Source organism: Amphiura filiformis, chromosome 19 (assembly GCF_039555335.1).
Source record: "Amphiura filiformis chromosome 19, Afil_fr2py, whole genome shotgun sequence".
NCBI classification, from domain to species: domain Eukaryota; kingdom Metazoa; phylum Echinodermata; class Ophiuroidea; order Amphilepidida; family Amphiuridae; genus Amphiura; species Amphiura filiformis.
In genome coordinates, this window is record NC_092646.1 from 51214211 (window position 1) to 51241016 (window position 26806).

Here is a 26806-nt window from a genome sequence, read left to right on the forward strand (position 1 = left end):
CTTATCAATAATATTTTGGTTCATATTATGATGAACAACCATGGTGAGAACCTTTTGTTAGGGCCGCTATCAATGTTTATACAAGGAATCAAGATTTGAAATTTATGGGCTCCATAAATGCGCGATATGCGTTCAGGTTTTGTGTGGAAATTACTCTTTGATATTTATTCCTGCTCTAAGTTGTATTAACGGAACTTAAATCAATTGTGTATGGTATGGATATTTTTAAGCACAATTATTTACATAATTTTTGGGCAATGAGCAGGTTGAATTAATACTGCATGGGCAAAATAATTTACTGGTGGGCATATTTAAAAAAAAAGTAATGTTAGTGGAAAATGGTCCATTTAAAAAGTAATTCAAACTTTTTCCAACAAAATTGTACACACTAATAGTGTAAAAAAAGTACACCAAGTGGTGTCAATTGGGCCTTCATATTTAAAATTGCCTAATTCTTTATGTAATAGGGTGGTGATCCGACCAATCAAGAATTCATTTAATGTTGTGGATGGTGAATCAAGTTGGTCCCTACATTTCCCAAATGAATGCAGTGACCAGCTGGTGTTCACTCAGCTGATTGGTTGGAGGAGGTTAGATTGCATGCAACAACCTTGAAAGTAGAGTATGTCTCTACTTTTTTGCTTGTTGCTCGGGGTATTAATTTCACCTTGCAAATCCAAAATACACGGTGCAATCTTGTTGCAAGGTGCTCTGAGGTGGTCTGCAACAGGCAATTGCTTGGGAAATTGTCTCGTGCATGTTAAGCTTTATAGGGCCGCTATGATTGCTTAAAGATAGAGGGGGGGGGGGGGTAGTCCACGACTCTTAGTTTAAAGCTGAGACAAGAATACCAAAAGAGATCTTGAGCACCGGGCGAAATCTATTGTCAACAACTGAACTGTGCCAACTCACGTCTGCTTAGCGTGGGCTGGAGACAAAATATGTAGTAAAGATTTTTATAAAATTTGAGGTCTGATCTGTTTCCGACACATTTATATTTCATATCATTAAGCTTAAGCTTTTTTATATTTTGATGTTAAAATACACAATGTGTAGCTAAAATGTAGAAAAATGACTGCAATATCGAAATATGACAAAAAAGTAACAAACTTGTGCTTCAAACTACATATTATTGAGACCAACATCATGATTTTTAACCATTGCAATGCATTAAGGAAATTATACACCATGTCATGGGCAACTTTAAATTTACCTAAGTTTTTGTATTAATTTGAAGTTTTTTACCAAAAATGTCACATTTTTTATGCCTAACCGGACGTTGCACACAGCGATGAATGGGCTCAGGCTATGCTTCCGATCTCTTTTGGTGTTCTTGTCTCAGGTTTAAAGTAAAGTGAATATATTTCAAATCAAACTTCAAACTAATTTAAAACAACTTAATTAGAATTTAAATCTAATGAAATGTTAAAGTGTATTAACATTTCAGAAAATCAAAATTATTTGATATCAGAAGGACATTCCTTGTATTCAGAATGCAATTTGGTGTGTATGATACGTTCTCAGGTCCCGTTGCAAACGTTGCTATCCGATTTGCTAAGGTTACAGAAAGCAGGGTCCGTAGCCATATTTGTTGGGGGGGGTGAAGGACAACACCGGCACCGCACGGATACCCATCACATCCCGCGATCACACAACACATAAAATCTTTATTAATAGTAAATTATTAGAAAATCACGAAAACTAATTCTACTTATAAGTATATCAAGGTTAACAATACTCGCAGGTTTTCACTGATTTTTGCCAGGTCATTTCATAATCAAAATAGTCATTAACACCCAAATCCTGCGCACATTATGGAAAGTCAGTTAATAACAATGGCGTAACTAGGGTTGGTAGCGCCTGGGACAAGAAACAAAATTGGACCCTCCCCCCCCCTCCCCCCACTCGAGAATATATTAGACGTGGGGTGTGGGAATGGCATCGGTATTATGATTTGGCGATTTGGCGCCCCCTAGTGGTAGCGCCCGGGGCACGTTGCTCCCCTCCCCCCGCTAGTTACGCCACTGGTTAATAAACAACTGTATTGTTCAAATGAACACCACTGTTACCTATTTATCGCATTTTTGTCATGACCGCATATTAATTACAAATTTCAGATAAATGTCCCTTTTGAAGGTAATACACAATATAGGCACGCATAAAACACACATGAAACAATTCATTTACACGTACCTTGGATGATTAAGGGCTTGATTCCTGAATCCTTAAGTGCCGACAATCGTACATGTAAATAAACACGGTTACAGTTAATATCCACACCACGAAAGAATGGATTCCTATAACTATGATCCACAACATGCTCACCTGTCCGGGCACAGTTCTTTAACCCCAATATATTTGTACATTCATTGAATGACCGTAGAAAATTTGGGTACAAAAACTCTTGAGGTCAAATTTTGCACTATGATTATTTAATTGAGGTTATTGAACTATGCCATTTGGATGAGGCCACTGTGGTCCATAGTGTATTGACGGTGACTTTTAACTTCACATTGTATACACTACTGCTATTGCATGATTGGTTTTAACAATGCAACTAGTGGTCTGATACGATTACCACCAAAAGTGACAGTTCAGCAAAATACATTCCCATAATTTCAGGTTGTGTGCGGCACAAATTTAATAATCAGGATTTGATGCGAACATGCAGGCGGTATAGGACACGCGACACGCGACGTTCGAGGCTGGCGAAAATACAAGGCTGACAACCCCATTCAAAATAGACGGTTAGTAGTTATACATTGAAAAACAACATACTTACAGTGGGGGTACTTTGTCGTACCCCAACGGTTTTAGAGTAAGATAATTTTGCTTTGACACCACATAACATATTATTTTAAAATTGTTTGTGAAGATTTAATGATTATGTGTTAATCCAATGGCGACGTCAAAAATGGCAATATCGCATCCGCCATCACATGCAAAAATGCATATATAAAAATAAAAATACGCAGGTCATGACACAGGTGAGATGTTGATAGTGTTGTTTACATAGAATATTAGCTATAACGCCCAGGTGTCTTCAAATTATTGCTCGCGATATCAGAAATAAATCCGGTTTTGCCAAATGTTACACTTAAAGCACTATCAGAATTGAAATGTTTAACCGATAGTATTATTTTTAAATTTAATTACGAAATACAGCAATTTCCTCAAAATATTTTAAACAAATGTTTTTTTTCACCATGCTCACGGATGATTAACTGTTACCATACACACCCCCACACACATATGAGCACCCCAGGACATTATAGTTAGTTATATTTTTGCCAATGTGTTGATGTATTTTATTTGTAACCTTTATAGATTGTTATACTGCTGCTGATTTGCTGAAATCAATTTGTGATTTGGTTTAATGTCTAGAATTTGGCAAAATGTCTAGAATTTGGCAAAATGCCGCTGGATAATTGCAATCCACGCTGGATTGCAATTAAGACTATTATTTATTTCAAGTGTTTAAAATAATGAGAGCTACTGCTAAGATTTGATTTATTTTGACTCCATCAACAAGTATTTTCAGATGATGATGATGAATTCATTCGTGCCTGTGTTTGAGACAGGTTGCTCTTCGGATATGGGTGCTTCGGGCCTCGAGAGCAAAAATATATCTGCATCAACGTATTAAATGTTCACTTGTTTCAGGGCGAGCCCCCAATTTTGTTACGTCCCGACCACAATCCCCTTTTACCCAAATTGACTTCAGAATTAACAAAAATGTAGAATCTTTAATGAAAAGTAGAGGATGATTGGACAATATCTTGCACATAAACATCACATTCTCTGAATCACAATTATAATGTTTACTTATCTGGCAGAGGGAAGATATCCGAATAGTAACGAAACAATAGAAAACAACAGGAGCCTAAAATGTTATCTGTTGGCAAACAGAAGCAAGCAGGTGGCAAACCCTGTTAGGCAACGATGGACACACTGTAAACCCAAGTGTTTAGGGTTTCTGTAACACTTTTTAAACACTGCAAGGTGTTTAATTTTTCATTTACACAGTAAAGGTAAACACCTAAACACCAAAGTAAATACAAAGTAAACACAAAGAGTAAACACATGAGAGTATTTAGATTCTAAACATTTCAACATGTTTACTTTCATATTGTTTAGATGTACCAAGTAATACAACCATTCACTTTCGCTGCAACAACAAGGGAGCTGAAGGGCAAAAACGAATCAAGACAAAATCAGTACAACCCAAAGTACATCTTCTGTCTGTCTGGCGACTTGTTTCGGGTTTTGTGGGTCACAAATGGTCACGAGAAAAATCATCTGCTATACAACAGCGAGAGATAACTTGTTCGTTGTGTAGCTTTGTGGTCCATCTGCGCAAGGAGTTAAGTGTTTGGAGAACAGCGCGAGGAGATAAGCGTTTAGAGAAAGCAGCGCAAGGAGATCAATATTTGGGGAAAGCAGCACCATTTTCGTGTGAGGATTTTATGGACTTCGATGATTTTCGCAGGACAAGTGAACACCAGGATCAGCCGTCAAGAACATTGTAAATGAACAAGACAATCATCAAGAAGAAAACTGCTGGTTAATTACTGAGTAGTTAAAATAATTATTGTGATTGTGTGATTATTTGTTGTCATTGTACCATTCATATTCTACTTTCAATTAAAGACTTCGATTTTGTTAGCTTAATAAATCAGTGTATTTGTGTTGTGCATTCGTGTGAATTTGGGTAAAAGGTGATTTTGGCCTTGAGTCAGTACGACTCGTAACAGAAGACACATGAATAATTTTCACAATGATTAAATGACCCGTGAATTCTGTATAACTAAGAATTAAAGACCCATTCAGTGATCCCCATCGCAAGTGTAAAAAATTGTTTATAAATTGCTTAAAAGGAAAGGATAAGTCATTCAAATTGTCATTTGGTATTTTTGAAGAAAATTGCAGTACTGACGAAGTTGAAGCCCCATTCAAATACATGTAGCTAATAATTTAAATGACAGATTCCTGTAAAATGTCATATTTTGTCTTAAATACACGGCTTTCGGCTGAACCACTCGCAGGCTATGTTAGCACATCTATGACAATGACATAGGTACCAAAATCTGAATTTTGATGATTTTTACGATCATCCAGATGAGCAAATCACTGAATGGGCCTTTAAGTTCATTATACACGTTACAGGTAGACATAGGACTATTAAATTTAGGGACCGTTCACAAACACTTGTAAGGGGGGGGCTGATACAAAAGGGGGGGGCCTGAAAATGTTTGACCCTCTTAAGGGGGGGGGGGCCTGAAAAAAATGACCAAAAATTTTCCTGGAAAAATTGAGTTTATATGTTTTTCTATGGGGTTGATCCATAATTTTCATGTCAAAAAGGGGGGGGGGAGGCCTGCAATTTTCGAGGTCTGTAAAGGGGGGGGGGGCGAAAAATTGTTGCGATAATTTTTTTTGCATCAGGCCCCCCCTTACAAGTGTTTGTGAACGGTCCCTTAGTTACGATGATCGGGTCAACCTTTTCGGGTTGTTGCTGCCGGGGCGGCAAAATGTACATTTTCTTTAGCTCTCCGGCGTAAGAGCGGCCACGATACGCCGCTGCATGGGAGATATACTATCAGGTTTGATACGCATGAGCAAGAGACGGTAACGATTTGTTCTAGTCAATTAATTACAAACGACATTCATTGAAGGTTAAAACATTCTGTTAGAGCAGGGACGTAATTCTTTCATAATTTGTTAACTTCATATTGCTGTAGTGTAACATAATTGCAGCAATACTTCGCCATTTGTTGACCAGTCCATTTTTATTGCTATAACCCTTTGTTCTACTGCTGTAATTCAGATCCCGTGATGCTTCCATGTTGTATAATTACCATCCAGGATTCCGCGCATACTCTCATAACAATGTCCACTGATAGAAAATTAAAATAATTGCAGCTATAAAATAACAATTATGCCAGGCAGTGCCTTTATCATATTACTATAATGTTAGCTTAGATTAGCTTAGATTTTTTTTGCATTTTTAGGTATTTGAACAAATAGAAAATTGTGTCAAAGTCGTCAAAGAAAAGTGTTAGCACATCCTTAGACCCAACGTGATTTATACCTTTCAAATTCCAAAGTTCAATTTACACCCCCATTTCTTTTCAATTTTGCCTCATTTTAGGCAGTTACTTGGGTCCACCAAAAGGTTTCGCGACCTTTTCACAAATCGAGTGGTATGACATCATTTCGAGCTTTATTTTTTTCCTAAACAATGACATTAAGGGATGGGGTATAAACGTTTGGACAGTATTTATTGTGGGATATTAGAACACATCAGACATATCGAATTGCATTCTGAATACAAAGAACGTCCTTCTGATATCAAATAATTTTGATTTTTTGAAATTTGCAATGTAATATACATTTTATGGCAAATCATTAAAAATTAATATTTTTGATATTTAACAGTATTCAAATTAAACTTTATAAATCTGATGATTTATACTTGAAGTGTATGTAGGTGGGATGAAAAGCCGACGATCAATTGAAAATTTTGACCTTTCGTATTGAAGATTTTTTTCCCAAAACACTAAAAACTATTTTTTTGGGGGAAAAAAATCCATATCTTCAATATGAAAGGTCAGAATTTTCAATTGATCGTCGGCTTTTCCTCCCAACTACATAAACTTTAAGAAAATATCATTAGATTTATCAAATTTACTTCGAGGACTGTTATATATCAAAAATGTGAAAAATATCAAATTTTAATAATTTGTCATACAATTTGTATTATATCGTGAATTTCAAAATATGAAAATTATTTGATATTAGAAAGACATTCTGCGTATTTGGAATGCAATTCGGTGTGCTCTCATGTCCAACAAAAAATACTGTCGAAACGCTTAAAACGCCCATTCCAGATCCCTTAAAATTATGGATTTCGTTCTTGTGCATTCGCTTGACCTTTTCATATGACTTTTACAAGAATCGTTTTCTGTAACCTAAGTCATTGTTTTAAATAATATGTTCATGTTCAAAAGTCCTTTTGGTTCCAAATGTCCTTCTCATAGTTTGAAGTCAACAAACAAAACGAAATAACAAATTGAAAATAAATGTGTAGGCCTAGTTTTATAATAACCCTAGGCCCCACACCTTCTCAGACCCATCCACACAATAAATAAATAAATAAATAAATAAATAAATAAATAAATAAATAAATAAATAAATAAATAAATAAATAAATAAATAAATAAATAAATAAATAAATAAATAAATACATTAATTAATTAATAAATATTAATTATAATGATGTATATTCTTACGTAAATAGAAAGCAAATTTATACTTCTACGCTACTCAAATTTGGTACACTCACCGGAGCGCTTTCACCGGGTCAACCGGCGTCTTCAGCGGATGGTATTGCTCTGAAGATTGTTGTTGCTAGTGATGTAGTACTATGACGTCAGAGATGTTGATGACGTCAAACTTGAAGAATACTCTGCGCAAATATCTTGTCTCCCCAAAGGACAAAACTGAACAAGAAAAGCAATCTGGTGTCGTGTACAGCATCCCTTGCAAAGACTGTGACTCCCTATACATTAGTCTGGACGCAAGCTCGAAAAGAGGCTAACAGAACATAAATCCAAAGCGGCCAGTTCCAAGTCAGCGATCAAGGAACACGTGGACAGGAGCAAAGGACACCAGATTGACTGGGGGAACGTAAAAGTGTTAGAAAGGGAGTCCAAGGACTTCCATCGCAGGGTCTTGGAAGCAATCCATATCAGAACTAAAAGACCCAGACTGAACCGTGACAAAGGGTTGGACATCGACCCTGTCTGGGACAACCTCCTGACCCCCGGAACCAAGGGGCGGCACAACATCTTCAAGTTTGACGTCATCAACATCTGTGACGTCATCGGAGGTGTCCTAGTACTACATCACTAGCAACAACAATCTTCAGAGCAATAACATCCGCTGAAAGCGCTCCGGTGAGTGTACCAAATTTGAGTAGCGTAGAAGTATAAATTTGCTTTCTATTAATATTAATTAATTAATTAATAAATAAATACACAAGGAATGTATTTATATAAGCTGGGCCTATTCTGAAAACCTTAGTTTATTTTCACATTTTTTATGATAACGTAATGCCAGACAATACTTCCTGATGCGGATGGTCGAATAAATACTCAGCGCATCTAATTATTATGACATAATGGATTGATTCAAACTTGGATTAATCATAAGTAACAGTCATGAAAGTCATGCTTGAGAGAAGGTGGAGATAATTAATAGTTGCGGGAATATATCGACTGTCCCCCGTATTCAATTTTCAGTTTCTTATTGGATTGTAATAAGCATTTGCAAAGCTACTTTTGGAAAATAAAAACAAAAACAAAAAAAAACAACAACATTGGAATTGGACAACCAGTTCAAAGGATATGAACAGGCAAAGAGTTTCCAAAACAATAGGAAACAAAACCAGCCATTTCCTTTGTTTGGCTATATCTTAAAATCAATATTCTGGCTTCCGACATATTTTCCTTGATCGCATCACATATGGACCTGGCAGCCTTAATACATTCTGATGTGTAGGCTAATCGATAAGCAATTTCCTTCAAACTTATTGAAATAAAGCGGCTAAAGTCAGGTGGTGGGTGATAAAGAAGCATGCATCGACAGCTAAGCCTCCCTTATAGAATTATGGCCCACACAAACACACCTTTGGGATACATGAGAACAATGGTACCACTTTCTCAAATGGTGCGCTTTATAATACACATTACTTTATTGTGGTCACTTATTGATATTCGCATGCTGTGTAAAGCGTCAATAGGCAGCCGGATCAGTGACCAATTTAATGGCGGTGCCCTTTGTTCGAAACAATAGTACCGCTTTTACCAATAGCCTGTCGGCAAATCAAATCGGCATCAAAGGAGCAATGCGTTACATCTCCTTCTAATGTATTATATGTAACCTTCTTGGTTAGGACAATCAATTTGCTACATATTTATACGAAAATCATGCAAAATGAATTCATTTTCATGAATAAAAGTTTGGCCTACGCTAATTAAATAATTGCCATAATTATTTACTCTGTTACACATGGAAAATTTAAATGTTTCTTACGTTACCTTTTCTGTTCAGCTACCTGAAAACTAATGGTTGCGTTGCATTTAAATAATACTAGAAATGGAACAATACCGACGTTTTCCTCGTTTTGTGCCAAATTTTCGCAAAATTCCAAGACTGGTCTGGTAGAGGTCTGCATAAACGGCACGGGCTAAATATTAATTGGGGTGCGTCGAGAGATGGTGTAAAGTAATTGTTTGACAGAAAACGTGCTTTCCATTAGTTTACATTATGGCACTCATAATGACAAATTTAATCCTTCCCTTTTAAGCAATTTATTTGATTTTACACTTTCAGTGGGATCACTGAAGGGGCATTTAAGATACAACAACAGAAAGTTTGTTCTCATCTGTCTATAATTCATATGAATGAATCAATACTCATACCTGTAGCATTTAGATGGGCATGTACGCTTTACAGGCTGAGTCAAAAGAAGTAAACTCATGTTTGAGGGCTGTAACTCGAGATCTGTAAAGAATCTGCTAAAAATGCAAATTCTACACGTTTAAATAAAAAAAAAAATGTTGCAATTGCTCACAGCAAACTCAAGTTATACCTCATTTAAATACAACCACCCATTTTTGTAGCTGCACACGGTTTCACTTCTCAAGTAGGGCCTACCTATTATATTGATTGGTAAGGCGCGATATTCAAATGCAAATAAAGTTCTGTGGCAGGTGTGCCCTGGCAGGCGTGGTTTCGATCAATAATTCCTACATTTTACCTCATTGCACTACATTATAATAAAACGGGCCAAATGACAACATGGCACCACAATTTACCGCACGGGAGTGCACGTTTCTGTCGACGAAGTATCGTGAAACTAAGAGTCCCACTGCAGTTCAGCGTTTTTTTCGTCTCCAATTTCCTACAGCTAACCGGGTTTCATGTAAGGGAGCAGTATAATAGGAATGTGAACAAGCTCAATGTGCTTGGGACACTAAGGAACAAACAGCCGGAAGCTTCAGGCAGACCACGAACTGCTAGATCACAAGTGAAATGGATGAAAATCAATCAGCCGTGTACAGCTACAAAAATGGGTGGTTGTATTCAAATGAGTATAACTTTAGTTTGCTGTAAGCAATTGCAACAATTCTTTTTTTATTTAGACGTGTAGAAATTGCTCTTTCGAGTGGTATTTTCATTTTTAGCAGATTTTTTTTACAAATCTCGAGTTACAGCCCTCAAACTTGAGTTTACTTCTTTTTGACTCAGCCTGTACAGGCCGTGCACCCCACAGTACTTAACCCACCAACTTTTTATATGCCCTTCAGGGTTCTTAAAACATTCCGGATGTTAAGAGTAAAAAAACCCAAAAACCGATGCTCTCGAGATATTCAAGATGACCGCCAAAATGGCGGCCAAAAATGGTCAAATTTCAAAAAGTCACTTATCATCCCCAAAATATGATAAAAGCATTAATAAAGTGACTAGATGTAGGTTTATTGCCATTAGAAATTAATTTTACACATTTCTAATTTGCTGCTGTAAATGGCAGAATGGCAGCCAAAAGAGGTCAAATTTGACAAATTTCAATATAACCTTCGTGTAAGGATGGTGATCGACATGTCTACATTGTAATTGCTTTTACTACTTAACATCGAAACACTCTCACCGATTTTAGAATCACCGGTTTCTCCGATGGTGTCAGAATCACCGGTTTCTCCAGTGGTGTCATCACCACTGCCAATTTTACCGCTGCTCCTAGTAAATTGGGTTGTAGGTTCAAGTGATCCACTAGTTGGGACTAAAGATATCTGCAATTAAAGCCACAAACATTAGACTTATTCTTGTCAGTTGATCACAGGTAGTGATATTTACAGGCTGTCCCAGAATGATTTATACCGGGAAAGTTGTACTTTTTTTTAGGTATGAAGGGCATTACTATTGGTAGTATTGTTTTAACATCTAGAATAAACATATATTTAGCTTTCTTAGGAATTTCAGATCTTAGAAATTGGACGTTTCTAATAAAAGTCTAGTTACAGGATATTGCGTAAAAATGGTGAATTCCAAGTTTTGACAAAACAACTTATTTTGAAAACCTGTAAAATTACTAACCGTTCAGCAGTATATTTGTTATGCCATGTTCTTGCTTCTACTAAATAATCGATATCTATCGATTATTTATGATGTTACGAAGCAACCCTGTCACGGAATAAAGGACGAACCATCTCTATAATTTTATGAAAAATCCATCTCTGCCGGCATTTCAAATGATGAAACTCACACATTGCAATAATTGTCTTCAAAACTATCGCCAAAGAAAGAATAGTTTAAGGTCACTAAAGCGTAACAAATCCTTATGGATTGAGTTTCCTTCCGGTTTCACCAATGTAAACAGAGCTACAATCCGTGCATGGAATGTGGTATATAACTCCTGTTTGATCTTCTTTTTCAGTACGGTCCTTAGGTGCTACCAGATTCTTACGCAGCGTGATAAGGGGTCTAAAGGTGGCAAAACCCCCATACTGTTGAAACACACGGCGAAGTTTCTCACTGGTTCCCTTGACATATGGCAAGTTGATATTAGCTTTGCATTTGGTGTTAACATTTGCCGCAGAAGAGTTATCTGTTTGTTTATCGGACTGCACATGCGAGATTTCTTTCTCTCTTTTTAATAATTTGTCATAAAATGTGTATTATATCGTGAATTTCAAAAAATGAAAATTATTTGATATCAGAAAGACATGCTTCGTATTCAGAATGCAATTCGATACGTCTGAGGTGCTCTCATGTCCCACAAAAAATACTGTCGAAACGCCATAAACGCTCATTCTAGATCCCTTAAGGCGCCGGTCGGGATTTTGTTTATATTGTTTAGTTTAATTGTAGAGCTCTTGCTTGGTTAACAGTTCTAGTAGAGCTGCTAACTTATGGCATTGAGCACTTTTTAGTAGAAGCATGAGAGTTTGAACACATGAAACTTTTCCACACATGATTTTAAGACGTAGAGCCATTTTGAATTTGACCCCTGGTGACTGTTTATCTTTGACTTCCATTGCGCATAACAATTAAAGAATAATTTCGAAAGGAAAGATACCATTTTTTATTCTCATGTCAAGACAAACAATTTGACACCATATTTGCCAAAAGCGGAATAAATTTACCATTGTACAATTTACCCCAAAATGAGGTTTTTGTACGATAACTCCTTAACGATAAGTCGTAGATAACACAAATTATACACTTTTTATCATTGTAATTAGACAAGTAATTTGGTATGCCTTTCAACAAGCAGTTTCAATTTTGTACCCCTGTACTGAATTACCTGCCGTGACCTCTAGCGGTCACCAGGGGTCAAATTCAAAATGGCGCCACATCATAAAATGAACATTAGATCGTTCACTTCTTGTGTGGAACTCTAATGTTTCTACTAGAAAGTGCACAATGGGAGCGTACCAGCTGTACTATTCCTTCTTTCATATAAATTATATATTCAGTTTCCTCTTGTAGAGAGCTCCCGTTTGTGTTTCTGTACAGGATGCGTAGCCCCATTACCTGCTTAAGTGATTTTAAAGGGGCGAAGCAGGATTGCTCAAATTGAAAATTTTAGAGATTGTTTTGCATTATATCTTTAAAAGTAATGATGCTAAGTACATAAAAGTATACATTTTCGGAAACGAAATGATGCAAGGAATCCAACTAGCACGGCAGATATATGCAAAAATTAGCAATTAATTATTAAAAATAGAAACTGACGAAAATTGCGAAAAATTTTTTTCGTTCCAACAATATGAGTAAAAAAAAACCAAATAGTGCCAATTTTTTTAAATTTTGATCAAAATTGTGGATATTTTAAGGTCTATTTTTAAAACGAAGAAAAAATCAAAATATGAGAAAACAATTTCTAGTTTTGTGTCTTTAGAACACAAAATATGCAATTGTTGTCAATTTGGATATTTAAGGTAAGTTGCTATTGCGAACCGAAAAAAAATTGGCATGGAAAATCAATTTATCTCAAAAACTGCTAGTTTTTGCAAAAATCTGCCATGCTAGTTGGATTCCTTGCATCATTTCCTTTCTGAAAATGTATATTTTAATGACTTTTAAAGATACAATACAAAACAATCTCTAAAATTTCCCAATTTCAGTGATCCTGCGTGCCACCTTAATACGTCCGAACAAGACCCGCAAAAAGAACTTTTTTGGAATGTAGTAGGTCTTTATGTTTTATCAGTATTTGTGATTCTACCTTGAACACTACAACTTCCGCTTTATGTTTTTCTCATCGATTTAACAGAAACAAAAAGAATGCTTTTCTAATTCCCCTGGAACCATCTGGCTTTACAAGTACATTGTACTAATTTGTGTTCGAAATTGTTTTCGGGTTAAAACTCAATATCTCATTACATCTACGTTATAATAAACTATATCACAGAGAGTGTTCAAGTTCAAACAAAGACAATTTGGTTTTTCATCGTTACAAGAATCTGTCTTTACGTGAATCTTAAAGCAATGCACTATGGTTGGTAAGGTAGATCTGCAATTGTGTACATACGGTATGAAGACCTGGGCGCAAGAAGTCCACTTGGCTCTCAACATGTATACACTAAAGTTACGTATACTTTTTTAGGGTTTTATAATGTTTAATACATGTTCCAGGGTGAAAACATCATGAAAGGTTGTGAAAGATTTGTTTTGGCCCTTGAACATCTATAAAACAGTACCAAACTATACGAAACTATGCGCAACTTTAGTGTATACATGTTGAGGGGTCAAGTGGACTTACGGTCTTCTTGCGCTCAGGTCTTCATTTGTTCTGGTGCTGGATGCGTAGCCCTACTTGATATGTAAACACATACTAAAAAGTAATTACCAGCTTTATTACGAGGCAAAACATCAAACTGCGTGCATCTAATTTAAAAACTGATAGTTTTATGCAAATGTTGGTACCTCATTTGTCGGAATAGCTCAAAATGTGAAGCCATTGTGACTCCGTGAATGAAAAAGATTTTAAGAAGTTGCACTAGAAAGCTATTCAAGTCGGTGTATCGTTGCATTCTCTACCTGACTGCCAAAGGAGTACCCGGTATTGATTTTTAGCAACAAAATGGGTTTAAAGGCAACTTTTAAATAGGCATATTTTTTCAAAGGGTAACCATGGCAACAAATTTGGGCTAGTAAATCAAATGAGAAATGATAACTAGTAAATGATCTACTGTAGTATTTATATAACTTTATAACTAATGGATTTAAAAGTGGAATGTAAATGAACTGATAGAAAAGTTAATCATCTCCAGAAAGCCTGAAGACTTGAAGTCTACTTGCAATCACATTATGTAGACCAATAACGCTGACACACAAGAGGAATTAAAAGGGATCCCAAGGTTTTGTATAAGAGGCATATTTTGCGCCTCGTATGAATGTTTATTTCTCTTGAGAGGAAAATAAAGTTTTCGTTTTGATTATAATGGGCCTTTACGCAATATAAACATACATGCGATTGGCTTTCGTGACTAATTTCCTGTCAGATCAATGTATTAATATTAAGATGACGCTGTAGTTTTTTTTGGTTGAATGGCTAAAAATATGGCTCCTATATCACACTCGCCTTAAGCGTCTCATTTACCGGTGTCCTTTTTTAATTGCATATTGCATACGACGACTGTCTATAGTATGTAGTTTAAACAGTTTATTAGGCGGAGTTGGGGGTAAATAGATAGAGTATCCACCTAGTAAACGTAAGGTCGTGGTTTTGAGTCCCCCAACGGCACATTATCTGCTTTTTTTTAGTTTGGTTCTGTTTAATATATTGTCTAGTTTATTTTATGTTGGTTAACATGTTCCTCCTTTCCTATACATTATATTCAGTTACCTCTTGTAGAGAGCAATCTTTCACCGCTGTGTTTATGTTTTAGTGCAGGATGTGTAGCTACATTACCTACTTAGTTAGGGAACAACCCAAAAGTTCGATGAAGCCCTATAAACGAAAGTCCTTTTGTTAGAAGGCTAACCCCCTCCTCCCTCCCCTCTAACGTAAGTGTCAAATATCGAAAATTCCAACCTGTATTCATTGGGCACAGTGCCATCGCTATGGTCGATGGGGTTGTGGAGTGGCGCGACATTGCTAGGATATTGCTCACGTTTAAGAAACAGTAATTCTATTTTATTTTGAAATATGTTTCTTCATACAAAATTAGGACTTGCTGGATTTTCAAATAAAAAAGAATCAAAGTGCGGTACAGCTGCTTTAGAAAGTGAAATTACAGTTGCCATTGGTTGTAGGTTACGAGTACTGCACTCTATATTTATTTGAAATCATTTTGAAGCAACCACTGTAAAATGTCAATATCGTACTTCAGAAAATACTAAAATTTTACAATTATATATATTAAATCCTTAAAAAAAGATCAACTTTGACCGATGTTTTAACTACTTTTTTATAAACGTAATCGGACTTTTTGACCCCCTCCCTCCCTAACGAAAGGACTTTCGTTTATAGGGCTTCATCGAACTTTTGGGTTGTTACCTTAGTGTCCACTGACAATGAATAAGCATTTCATTTGTAAACGGAAGTTTTTCAATAGTCAAAACAAGAACCGCAAAATATACTAGTTTGCCTATACCGAAATTTGTGATTCTACCTTGAACACAACTTCCGATTTATGTCATTCACGTCGATACAACGGTAGAAACACAAAGAATGCTTTTCCAATTCACCTGGAATTATTCTACTTTACACGTGCATTGTACTATTTTGTTTTAGACAATGTTGTTGGGTTAAACTACACTTTATGTCATATTCGTCTACGTTATATAAAAGTCATCACACAGAGTCTTGAAAGTTCAAACAAAGACAACTTGGTTTTTCGTTATTACAAGAATCTGTCATTATGTAAATAATTGTCTCGGTCATCATCCGTATTACAAGTCGACAATCGTGTATGGTAGATCTACAATAGTGAATCAGGAGAAAATGAAGCGGATAACTTCTCAGATCATTTCCATAATAACAGCAATAATCAGTTGCACGTTGCATTCTGCGGCAGCAACAGCATCTAACTGTAATGTCGAAGTAGCTGAGGGTGCAAATGTTTCTTTGGAATGTACTCCATCTCCTTCTGAGCATTTTCGTGATGGTATAACACTGCAAGATGTAACATGCAAGGATGGAGATTATATATACTGGGAGAAGACTAGGCCTGAATTGATTTTTGTTAGTAACTGCAATCAAATATACGACAATAGTAATGGTCGGATAACGGTGTCCATGTCCTCAACTCAGTATATTTTGCACGTCGCAAATGTCCAGGAGTCTGACGAAGGCATATATCAATGTTACACTTACAACAAGAACAATTATACTGCTGTTGTAACAAATATTGCGCTTACAGTAAATACGGTAAGTTGAACAGAAGCGCAAAGTATATTGTAAAAAATAAGTATTAACTATTCTTGTGATTCATGTTTTATTGTCGACATTATAGAAGTACTTTTCAACACTTGTCAACATTTAGAATATACAATTATACGCACGACCAAAAAAGAAAACGGTCATAAAGGAATGTATAAACACTTTTCTAGACTTGCAAAATGTCCTAAGTCTTACTGTGCCCAATGTTGCATATTATGATAATAAAAACCTCACATAAAATTTCTCAGCGTTACAAAAATAGCTTCAGAACTATTAATCATAATTATTTTCAATAATAGCAAGAATGGAGTCGAGTGATTATCAACGTAAAGTAAACTAGCACTGACTCTCAAAAGGTGTCAAGAGAGTCAGTGGACACTACACATGGAGTCAATTGACTCTACCCTTGGAGTCGTGCACAACGTGTAGTTACTGGACACTGACTCGGAGTCCGACCTATGTGACGAATTGTCCACACCATGATATGTTCGCCTCACTGGCTTAACTAGAAGCAAAACCGAGTTCTAGCCCTATAGTTTTAATTATCAATCTGAATTAATGTGCATCATTATTCTGTGCTTCCCTAGCTGGAATCAGACTGGCGGAGTGACCTTGTAATGGAGCCAGAGTGGCTCTATTACTTGAGTTTTGCTTACTCTAGAAGCAGAGTCTAGCCACTGCGTGACTCTATGTTTAAAATGAAAATGACTCCATATTGGGAGTCAAATGACTCCTGTGTAGAGTCATCAACGGTGACTCTTCAGCGGAGTCAACAAACTATGACTCCAATATGGAGTCATTCTAGACATAGAGACGCAGAGTGGCTGGACTCTGCTTTTAGAGTCACCCTGACTCCATGCAATTTGACTTTCAGTGTTGAGTTGCAATGCACTGGATTGATAGGGTGTGTTTTTCAAATCACAATCACGAGAGCGGGGTTTATTGGTCAGAATTATTTTTTAAATGGTAGCTAACCGAATGTACAACGGATGTGGCTAAACAGTTAAGTTACTATATTAGATTACATATAAAGAGCTTAACTTTTTGTTGAAATCTAAAATAGGGTCCGATTTACAAAGCGTTAAACATGAACAAATTGAATTTTTGCCATTTGCATTCTTGCGACTTTTTCTTAGATTTTTTTGCCACTTATGATTAAAGGTCAATACGTAAAAATTGCTGTTTGTTGAACCACCGTGTGCTGTAAATGCGCTAACACTTCAATCAAGTGATACTTTTTGTTCTATAATATCTTATGATTGTTTCGTTTTGTTTACATTTTATGCAGACGACAGATGAAAGCTCCGAAAACGTGCAACGTTTAAATACACTTACAATAATAATAATAGCGATTTCAGTAGCTGTTTTTACTATTCTCATCTGCGGCGTGTGCATTATTGTAGTGTGTACAAGACGGAAGTCCGTGTCAAAGAAGGTAAAAATACGTCGTGATGATGATAAAACACGTGACCAACTTAACAAGGATCTTGATTTGGAAGACATGTCAAAGGAAAGATACACGGATTTCAGTAGAAAATTTAGTGGCATATCACAGAAGAGGCAATCGGAGAGAAATTCCTTTTATGCGTCTGACGAGTTCGACGACTCGGACAGTAATGAAGATGATATGAACGTATCTGACAACACATGTAAGGGGCAGAACGCAAAGAGGTGGTGTATTGCAACACTGCTAATAGAGGAAAAATTGATATTAGTGATGATCAAAATATGTATGCCATTTCAGAATAAATGGAAGCAGTAAATATTCCAGAAATCAACTATTTAACTATTTAACGATATTTAAAAGTATTATATTAGGCTATGCTTTACTAAACAATAACTGTGATGGTCATGTTTCACAAAGAAGCTTGTGTACTTTTCACGAAAAATGCAGCTAAACCTTAACGTGCGACGCCATATGTAAATCAGTATTGTGATGTGCCCTCAGTAATTTAATTTGATGATTTATCTTTGTTTACAAAGTTACATGAGTGATGACATTTTGGGGGAATTCCCCTCTCAAATTGAGCAAAACAAGTTGCATCATATCTAATTTGGAATATTTGGAAACCCCCCTTGAGGTTGTAAAGTGAAGATGACATCACGGGATTCCCCTCAGGAAATGATGTCATGTGAAAGGTTAAAATGTTTTAATTAAGGCTTGGGAATTTCCAAGATCACATTTGGCTATTAATATTTGGGATTTCCCATTGCTTGATATATAAGAAAATGTAAACACAATTATTGTCACAGTTTATAGTGTTGATCTGGGCTAGCTAGCTAATATGCTTACAGTCCAATTCCTTCAAAGAAGGGAAATTGCTAACCAGAATTAAGTCAATGCACTACTACCTGCCAGTGTTGTCGGAGAAGATCTAGAATACGTCAAGGAACGTACTTCATCCAAGAAAGGAATGTAAATTCTTCTGTCGACTCCCTGAAGTCTGGTTCATGCATAGATTATCCAATATGATGATCTATGGTTTTTGATACAACACAGCTGTCAAAATAAGTGGGGACAACTGCATCGCAGTCCTGCTTCCTGAAGATATTGTGTGAAAGGTGGAAATAGCACCAAGTTTGGAGAAAGCAGCGCAAGGAAGTTTTGAGAAAGCAGCGCAAGGAGATAACGGATATTCATAAACTCAAGTGTACACTGGACTTCGCTGATTTTCGCAGGACAAGTGAATAAGGATATATTACATCAGTCGTCCAGAACATTGCAAGAACTTTATGATCACCAAGAAGAAGAATGCTGGCTAAGTACTAAATAGATAAAGAGTGATTATATTTGATTATTGTGTATGTGCATTAATTTTGTTGTCATATATTATACCAATCATAACGTGCTTTCAATTAAAGACTTCGATTTTGTTAGCTTAATTAAACAGTGTATTTGTGTTGTGCATTCGTGTGAGTTCGGGTAAAAGGTGATTTTGGCCTTGAGTCAAGTACGACTCGTAACAGTATGAAGTAGATGTTCTTTTTTCATTATATGGATGTTTGTGGTCATTATGATGTCACTGAACAATAAAATTACGGTGCCAATTTTGCAGATGGGTTAAGGTTGTCAAATCTAAGATTCAGGTGAACATGTGAACCATACACGGTTGTTTGATGTGAGCTTTAGTAATAAGAACGATACTATCTGCATTATCGGTGGCAGGTGGTGGGACTTTTTGTTACTGAAAGAGATTTTCGTCCTGAAAATGGTACCAAAATCTCATTTCCGCCAAAATGAAGATGAGACAGTGTTGCATTGACCCCAAGGCTGTTTGATGTATATAGAATTGGCTTCATTATGGACTAAATGCAAACTATAGATGGCGCTATTTATCCTAAATCATATTTCTTTATTTGCAAAGGGTTAGGTGATTAATACTGCCATTAAAACAGCTGAAATAGGTGAAACAAGCAACATAGAAATTTTATAAACATATGTTATAAAACAATAAAAGGAAATATTTGTATTAAAAGCTTGAAAGGGTAATTTCCAGTAACTAAATAGCGCCACCATTAATAGATACATTTTATATCAGAAAAAGCTTTACAAAATAATAGAAAAGTGAATAATTTTGTAAAAGAGGGGAAATTAAAGTTGAGAACGACTCGAAAGCATCTGTATACATTAGCACGATATCCATTTTAGCTGTTTAAGCCTAAAATTTGATTATACATGATGTTTTGCTTGAAAAACTAATAAATGATCCCATCAAATAACTGTGACCCTTCCATAAAAAAAAATGCAACAGCACGATTTGGAATAGATTTGGAAATAATACACAGAAAAAACCACAACAACATAACACCATTTGGGAAAAAACATAATTATTCTAAACTGATTATTTCCTTATTTGTGTTACATTGGTATTCCCAGTATCGATTCCTGTCATATGGATATTTATTATTTTTAATAAACCTAAACCAACATATTTTTAAAAGCTAATGTCTACAATGAATAGCATGTTTATGTTGTGAAAGGAATTTACTTTATTTTTAATACGTCGACACAAGAACCGCAAAACATCATGATGCTGGTTACAAGTAGGCCTGTATATTTCACCCGGAACATTTCAACTTTCGCTTTATAGGAAAAATTTAGTTTTATAAATGTTGCTAGTTTCGGTAGACAGGTTGACACGCTACGTATAATATCATACTTAGTGTTTTGGATGTTCATACCGTGACAATCTAATTGTTTTAACATTGACCATTTTACAAGAATTGCTTAACATGCGTAAGGATGACTTATTGAAATAATTGTCTCTGTCGGTCACCATTTAAACTTTAAGACGCAGTTGGTTACATCAGAAAATAGTAGCAAATCCAATTGAATTTATTGTACATTTATAAAAGTAATAGAAGACGATAGTGTTGGAGGATTCACGGTTTTTGATGGTACATTCATAATATTGCATCAGATGACAATGAAACGGAAAACTTGTGTACAACTCATTTTCATCATAACTGCAAAAGTCAGTTGCCCGTTTCAGTTTGTGACAGCATTGAGCTCTATCGGGGTACCTGAAGGTGAAAATGCTACCTTGGAATGTACTCCATCCCCTTCTCAGCATTTACGTGATGGTATAACACTACCAAAATTAACATGCACGGATAGAGATCATATACACTGGATAAAGATCAAACCTGAACGTATAGATGTTAGTAGCTGTGATAAAATACTCAACAATAGCAACGGTAGAATAGCTGTGTCCAATTCATCAACTCAGTATATGTTGCATATCGCAAATGTACAAGAGTCTGACCAAGGCATGTATGAATGTTACACCTTCACCAAGAAGAACTATACTACGGTTGTGACCAATGTTCATTTGATAGTAAACAGGGCAAACAAGGTAGGTTGTACAGAAGCGTAAAGTATAAAATAGGTGAACATAAAGTATTTAGAGGTTAATAACTGCGCATCGGTTATGTGGAGGGCATTGTGAAAAATCTAAACATTTTGCCTTTGGAACCGAGGAATATCCCGAGGGCCATATTACCGATGCAAAGTTATTAACCTCATTCATAACCGTCACTTTGATCTTTTAACTTTAAAAATAACACAACATTTTCCTCAAAAGTTTGTAAAAATAAACAATTTTGACATCTTCCCATTCCCAAAATCGATCAGGCTAAAACAAGACGACCAATAACAAAAGTGCTTATCAGAATCTGTGCAAATATGGTAGCGAGCAATTCAAATACGGCAGCCAGTGCGCGCGCAGTTTTTTGGACGCACAAGACGGCGCATGCGGAGGTCAATTGTGTGCGACATTGGAACAATTACGCATTTTGCGGTCAATTGTGAGATATTAATGACCTCGATTTGCGTTCGCGTTTTCACAATGATAAAATATGATTGGATCGCATGCATCGCGTTTATTAATGAGGTTATGAATTGCATTTATATACCTCATCTAAGATTCCCGCCAGCTGATTGGTTAAAAGCGCAGGCATTATTTTGACCATGCCCCTCTTCAAAAACTTCATGAGTTATTGCATTTTGCTAGATTTCCTCATTTCAACTGCTGATTTACACAATTATTCTCCACCAATTTTTCGAATATGGTAACTTTACACTACACAATGTTGATTTTTTTTTCATCAAAGCCGATTTTTTTCTGTCCTATATCATGACATGTATCCGCTGACCGCGTGTAAGAATGTCTTATATATAAAATAGTCACAGCACTCTTATGCGATTTAATACTTAACACATTAATATTTAATATATTGAGAGCAGAGCACGTTTGCATTGCTAAGGAGAGCTAACATTGATCCTATATACTGAGAAATCAAAAGGTAAACTTAATATCTGGAAGTATTTTTAATATTTTTGGGAAAAGTTGCAAGAAAAATCATCCCAACTTCATCTATGCGTGCTCATAGATTTTAAAAATCTATGGCGTGCTGCAGTGCAGACTTGTGTATACTGCGATCAAAACAGCAACCTTGATAAATGCTGTTTGATGTAAATACTGGAGCCATAGAACTTGTGACCATGTATTACTATTATTAAACTCAATTATATTTACATCTATCCATATTTGAAGAAAGAGAGAGCTTTGAGTTATTTTACCTTCGTTCTTTCCCTTCTTTCTTCAACTGGGTCTTCAACCTGTTGAGTTGAGTTGAGTTTATTTATTGACATAACCAAACATGGCCCAACAATCACAACAACAACATAGTACACAAATCCTATAGCTACATGTACATGTACATCTATATCAAAATATTCATACATGAGAATCTTTTTTAGTAGGCCTATGTATCTCAAAAGGATAAACTGGAAGAATACCATCACATTAAATCTGTAACACTTATCAAGATTGTATAGGCCAAGGCCCTGGTATTCTGAAATATTTAACGGAAGCATTTTAAAATCTGAATAAAAACCTCATTTAATTTTCAAAGTACATACACAAATGCTTCGGCCTGCGTGTGTGAGTAAAAACAAATAGCACCATGTGTGATATGCATACTACTACACAGCGAACTACACATACAACTTGTATTACAAGTCACACTGATGTTGATACGTGCATGGTGTAGCGCATGGGATAGTCTCCATGGTATCGCTGTCAGAGCATGGTGAGTCTCTTGTACAAATACCATGCGTACAGTGGTGGTCACTCAACTATGTAGAGCGTATAATATATAACTGTGTATGAGAGTCCTATTACGCATCCTTGTCGTGGAAAAAAATCGCTCCCCGGGCATAGTTCTGCGTGTGCTTTGTTCCCAGCGTAAAATTTATATTACGTACACGTTAATGTTTTCGCGCGTTATAATTACGCGGAAATCGCAGATTGTAATCTGTGCCGTTCGCATTGATACTATTAATTTTTCTTCCCAAATCGATGCTTTTAACCAAACAGATGACAAGAATCTTAAGATATGGTATATAAAACAAATATTGACTGCTTTTTATTCCGGGATGGTTAAAATTATAGGCCCGCGGTGATCTCAAAACCATGACTATGCCCCTTGGCTACGTCTCGATGACAGTTATACCGGCACCGTTATCATTGGCTGCCAAATGGTAATATATATAAATGGTATGGTATCCTAGTGGCAGCGGAATAAACATGTACAGTTCTAAAAGCGTTACATCAGTGTCGATTATGACTACATTTCTGTCAATTGCTTTCGTGAATATGTCCTAAAATATGTTTTACCTTGGATATGTCTCAACTCTCTATTCTCTATAGAGCCTGAAGTTCACCTACTTCTTTACCAAGCCACCCTCATCTATCCCTGGTTCGGGCCAGCTCTCAACGGCTCTAGCTATTTCAGACTTGACATTTAATATGGAATACTTGTTCGCAAAATTCCAAGACTGATCTTGTAGAGGTCTGCATAAAAGGCAAGGGCTAAGTATTAATTAGGGTGTGTCCGGAGATGATGTGAATTTGAGCAACATTATTCTGATATTATCAAATTTATTGAGCTATGAGGCAATTTTATTGAACCTAAATACCAATAAGTGTTCGTCAGAACTGAAATGCACCTGTGATCTACCAGTTTGAAAGTGGGAGGAGCTTTAAAAATGATGGCTCTATAAAGTGGTATGCCCTCAGAAAATTTGAATGGTCCCCTGGGGCCAAATGTTATAAACTTACTATACACAAAGAAACAGTGTGAGTTCATTGGACAACCAGGAATCAGCACACTTGTTTTTGACCCCAGGGGGCCATTCAAACTTTCTGAGTACGCACAGCTTTTAAGAACCCTGTTTTTAAGCTCCTCCCTGTTCAAAAACTTGGTACATTGTAAGTGTATTTCAGCTGTGATGAATGCCAAGTTTAAGAAATATCACCTCAAACCCCTATAAATGTGATAATAACAGAACCACGTCGCATAAAGTCCGAAATTGTGTCCCCCACAAAGCTCAAATTCAGCCTCCCTAAATCCGCCATTTTAGGCAAATTCGCTACATTATGAGCACCATAATGTAAATATATCGAAAGCAAATTTTCTATCAAACAATTATTTTGCACCATCTCCCGACACACCGCAATTAATATTTAGCCCGCCCGGTCTATTCAGACTCCGTCCAGACCAGTCTTGGAGCTTTGCGAAAAATATTCCATATTAAATGTCAAGTCTGTATTAAAATGGTTGGAAACTCATTTTCGTTATACGCCCGTATATGTGAATTCAAATATTAAAGTAATCAATCCTTAAACCCAGGGTAAAAAGAGGATTTGGCCTTGCAAAGTACACGAGTTTACCAAATGTTAAAAATATGAAATAAACGTACAGATCTTCTGTGATGCGTAATACTGACATTGATTGTGCTATTCTGGTTTTATTTCAGATGATACAGACGACAGATGCAAACCAAAACCTGCAACATTTCAACGCACCTTCAATAATAACGATAGCGATTTCATCGGCTCTTTTTGCAATTCTCATCTGTGGCGTGTGTACTCTCCTAGCGTGTCCAAAACAAAAGTCAGTAACAATGAACGTAAAAAGGCGTCGCGATGATGATCAAACAGGTGATGAAAGTTATAAAGATCTTACAATGGAAGACATGGCAAAGGGTAAATACACAGATGTCAGCATAGAACTATGCGGTACATCACAGATGAGACATTCGAAGGGAAGTTGCATCTACGAGGTTGCGTCAGACGAGTTTGACGCCCCATACATTAATCAAGATATTGGCTTCTATTACAACACGTGTACGGCGACAAAAAGCAAGGAAGTCATGTATCATAACAAAGTTAGTAGAGGTAAATGGGACGTTGATGAAGATCAAGATGCGTATGACATTCCTGAATGAAAAGCAACATTTAATTTTACTGCAGAATTATCTTTAACAATAATGATACAAACTTTAATAACCATGATAATGGCGATTTATTTTTTCATCACGGCAAAAACGCACTGACAGTAACCTTATAAAGGGAATAGGGTGGTTCGATCATGTAAATGTGACTGTAATTCAAAGTTCGGGTTATATCGCGTCCCAGCCTAGAAAGTCACGATCAATGGGAAATGGCGAACCCCATTTGTAGACAGCCGAAATAAGGTGGAATACAATCACGATACACGGCCGTTTATTACGACCACTTTTATCTAGGCGCCCTCAATCTAAGGCTTACTGACATTACGCTTCTCACTTAACATGCATTACGCACTCATTATGCACTATACCAGATACAACAAGTTCCGATAAAACTCGGGATAAATCAATAGGTACAGCTATTGAGGGCGCTCTAGATAAAAGTGGTTGTCACGCCATAGGTAGTTAACGAAAGAATTATGATGTTAGCTAGCTCGTCGGTGAATCAATAAAATAAAACGGGTTTCCTGTTTCCTTCTCATGAGAACTTTTGGCCAGAATCGATGTTTGAAGAAAAGTAAATATTTGTTCAGCTGTCATGTAATATACTATATTATCCAAAGCTTTGGGGTACTGATGAACGAATTTTGCTAGTCATACTGAGTAAAGTTAGATTACCAAATATTGTCAGAGGTTAGGTCTTTGCTAGCTTTCTGCCAACATATCGAGCTTTCCCATATTCCCCTACATAGTGTTCGATTTTGTCCTCCTTTGAGTGAAAACAAATGAATCAAAAAACACATAGATTTGTAATATTATTCTGTATTTCTTTGATATGTGGCAAGGCTAATAAATGTAGCGACTTTGAAGGGTGTGCACCATTTTTACATCTGAAAAAATAACCACCTTTTCCTGTGAGTAAATTAATGCAACTTTTTATTTTGTATGGTGTGATATTGATTTTGTTTTTTAAAATGTTCACATAGGACTTATTTGACGCATGCTATAGTATTTCGCCCAAAGAGTATCCGGACACTTAAAACAAAAACCACTTCTTAATGACACTAAAAATAAATTTCAAAATTAAGTAGTCAATAGATATATAAATATTATAATTTTGAATAAAAAAGAGCTTTTCAAAAGTGTGACAAAACTATGCATTGACTTTTCCCTTAAACCACGTAGATATTGGTAATTCGTTCCATAGCGGAGTGAGAATCCATCCGTTAGGCTTTATTGAACCCAATAGGGAGCAGAAATCGCCTTGAAAGAGACAAATAATTTGTTCACTTTTCAAACTCGACCATTTGTCATTCAATTAAGTATAGCTTAAAAACTCATCCTGCCGAATAAAGTACGCAGAACAAAATTCTCTATCTATCAATTACTTTATTTTGCAATCTAGTGGTATGCAATTTAGCAGGTTCGTCATCTAGCATGCGGAGAATATGCCAAAGACACTTAAGCTGTCGACTTCCTATACCAGAAGCTTGACGTTTAGTATGATGCGAGAACAGGAGATGAGTGACACAGGTTGTCGTCGAACAACCTCA

The 26806-nt window shown here is 36.2% G+C and overlaps 2 protein-coding genes across 3 annotated transcripts in view; one reads left to right on the forward strand and one right to left on the reverse strand.

Moving 5' to 3' along the window:
* Positions 1–2289, reverse strand: part of LOC140141445 (L-amino-acid oxidase-like) — a 33482-nt gene extending 31193 nt beyond the window's left edge. The window contains exon 1 of one of the 2 annotated variants that reach the window (XM_072163300.1): positions 2194–2289. The gene's annotated coding sequence lies outside the window, so the exon portion shown is untranslated. The remainder of the gene's footprint in view (positions 1–2193) is intronic. The other variant, XM_072163301.1, reaches the window with a different exon arrangement.
* Positions 2290–20825: 18536 nt separating this feature from the next.
* On the forward strand, positions 20826–25813 carry LOC140140759 (uncharacterized). The gene is made up of 2 exons (XM_072162500.1): positions 20826–21312; positions 24780–25813. The coding sequence occupies exons 1-2, from the start codon at positions 20878–20880 to the stop codon at positions 25248–25250; spliced, it is 906 nt and encodes a 301-aa protein (XP_072018601.1). The 5' UTR covers positions 20826–20877; the 3' UTR covers positions 25251–25813.
* The last annotated feature ends 993 nt before the right edge of the window (positions 25814–26806 follow it).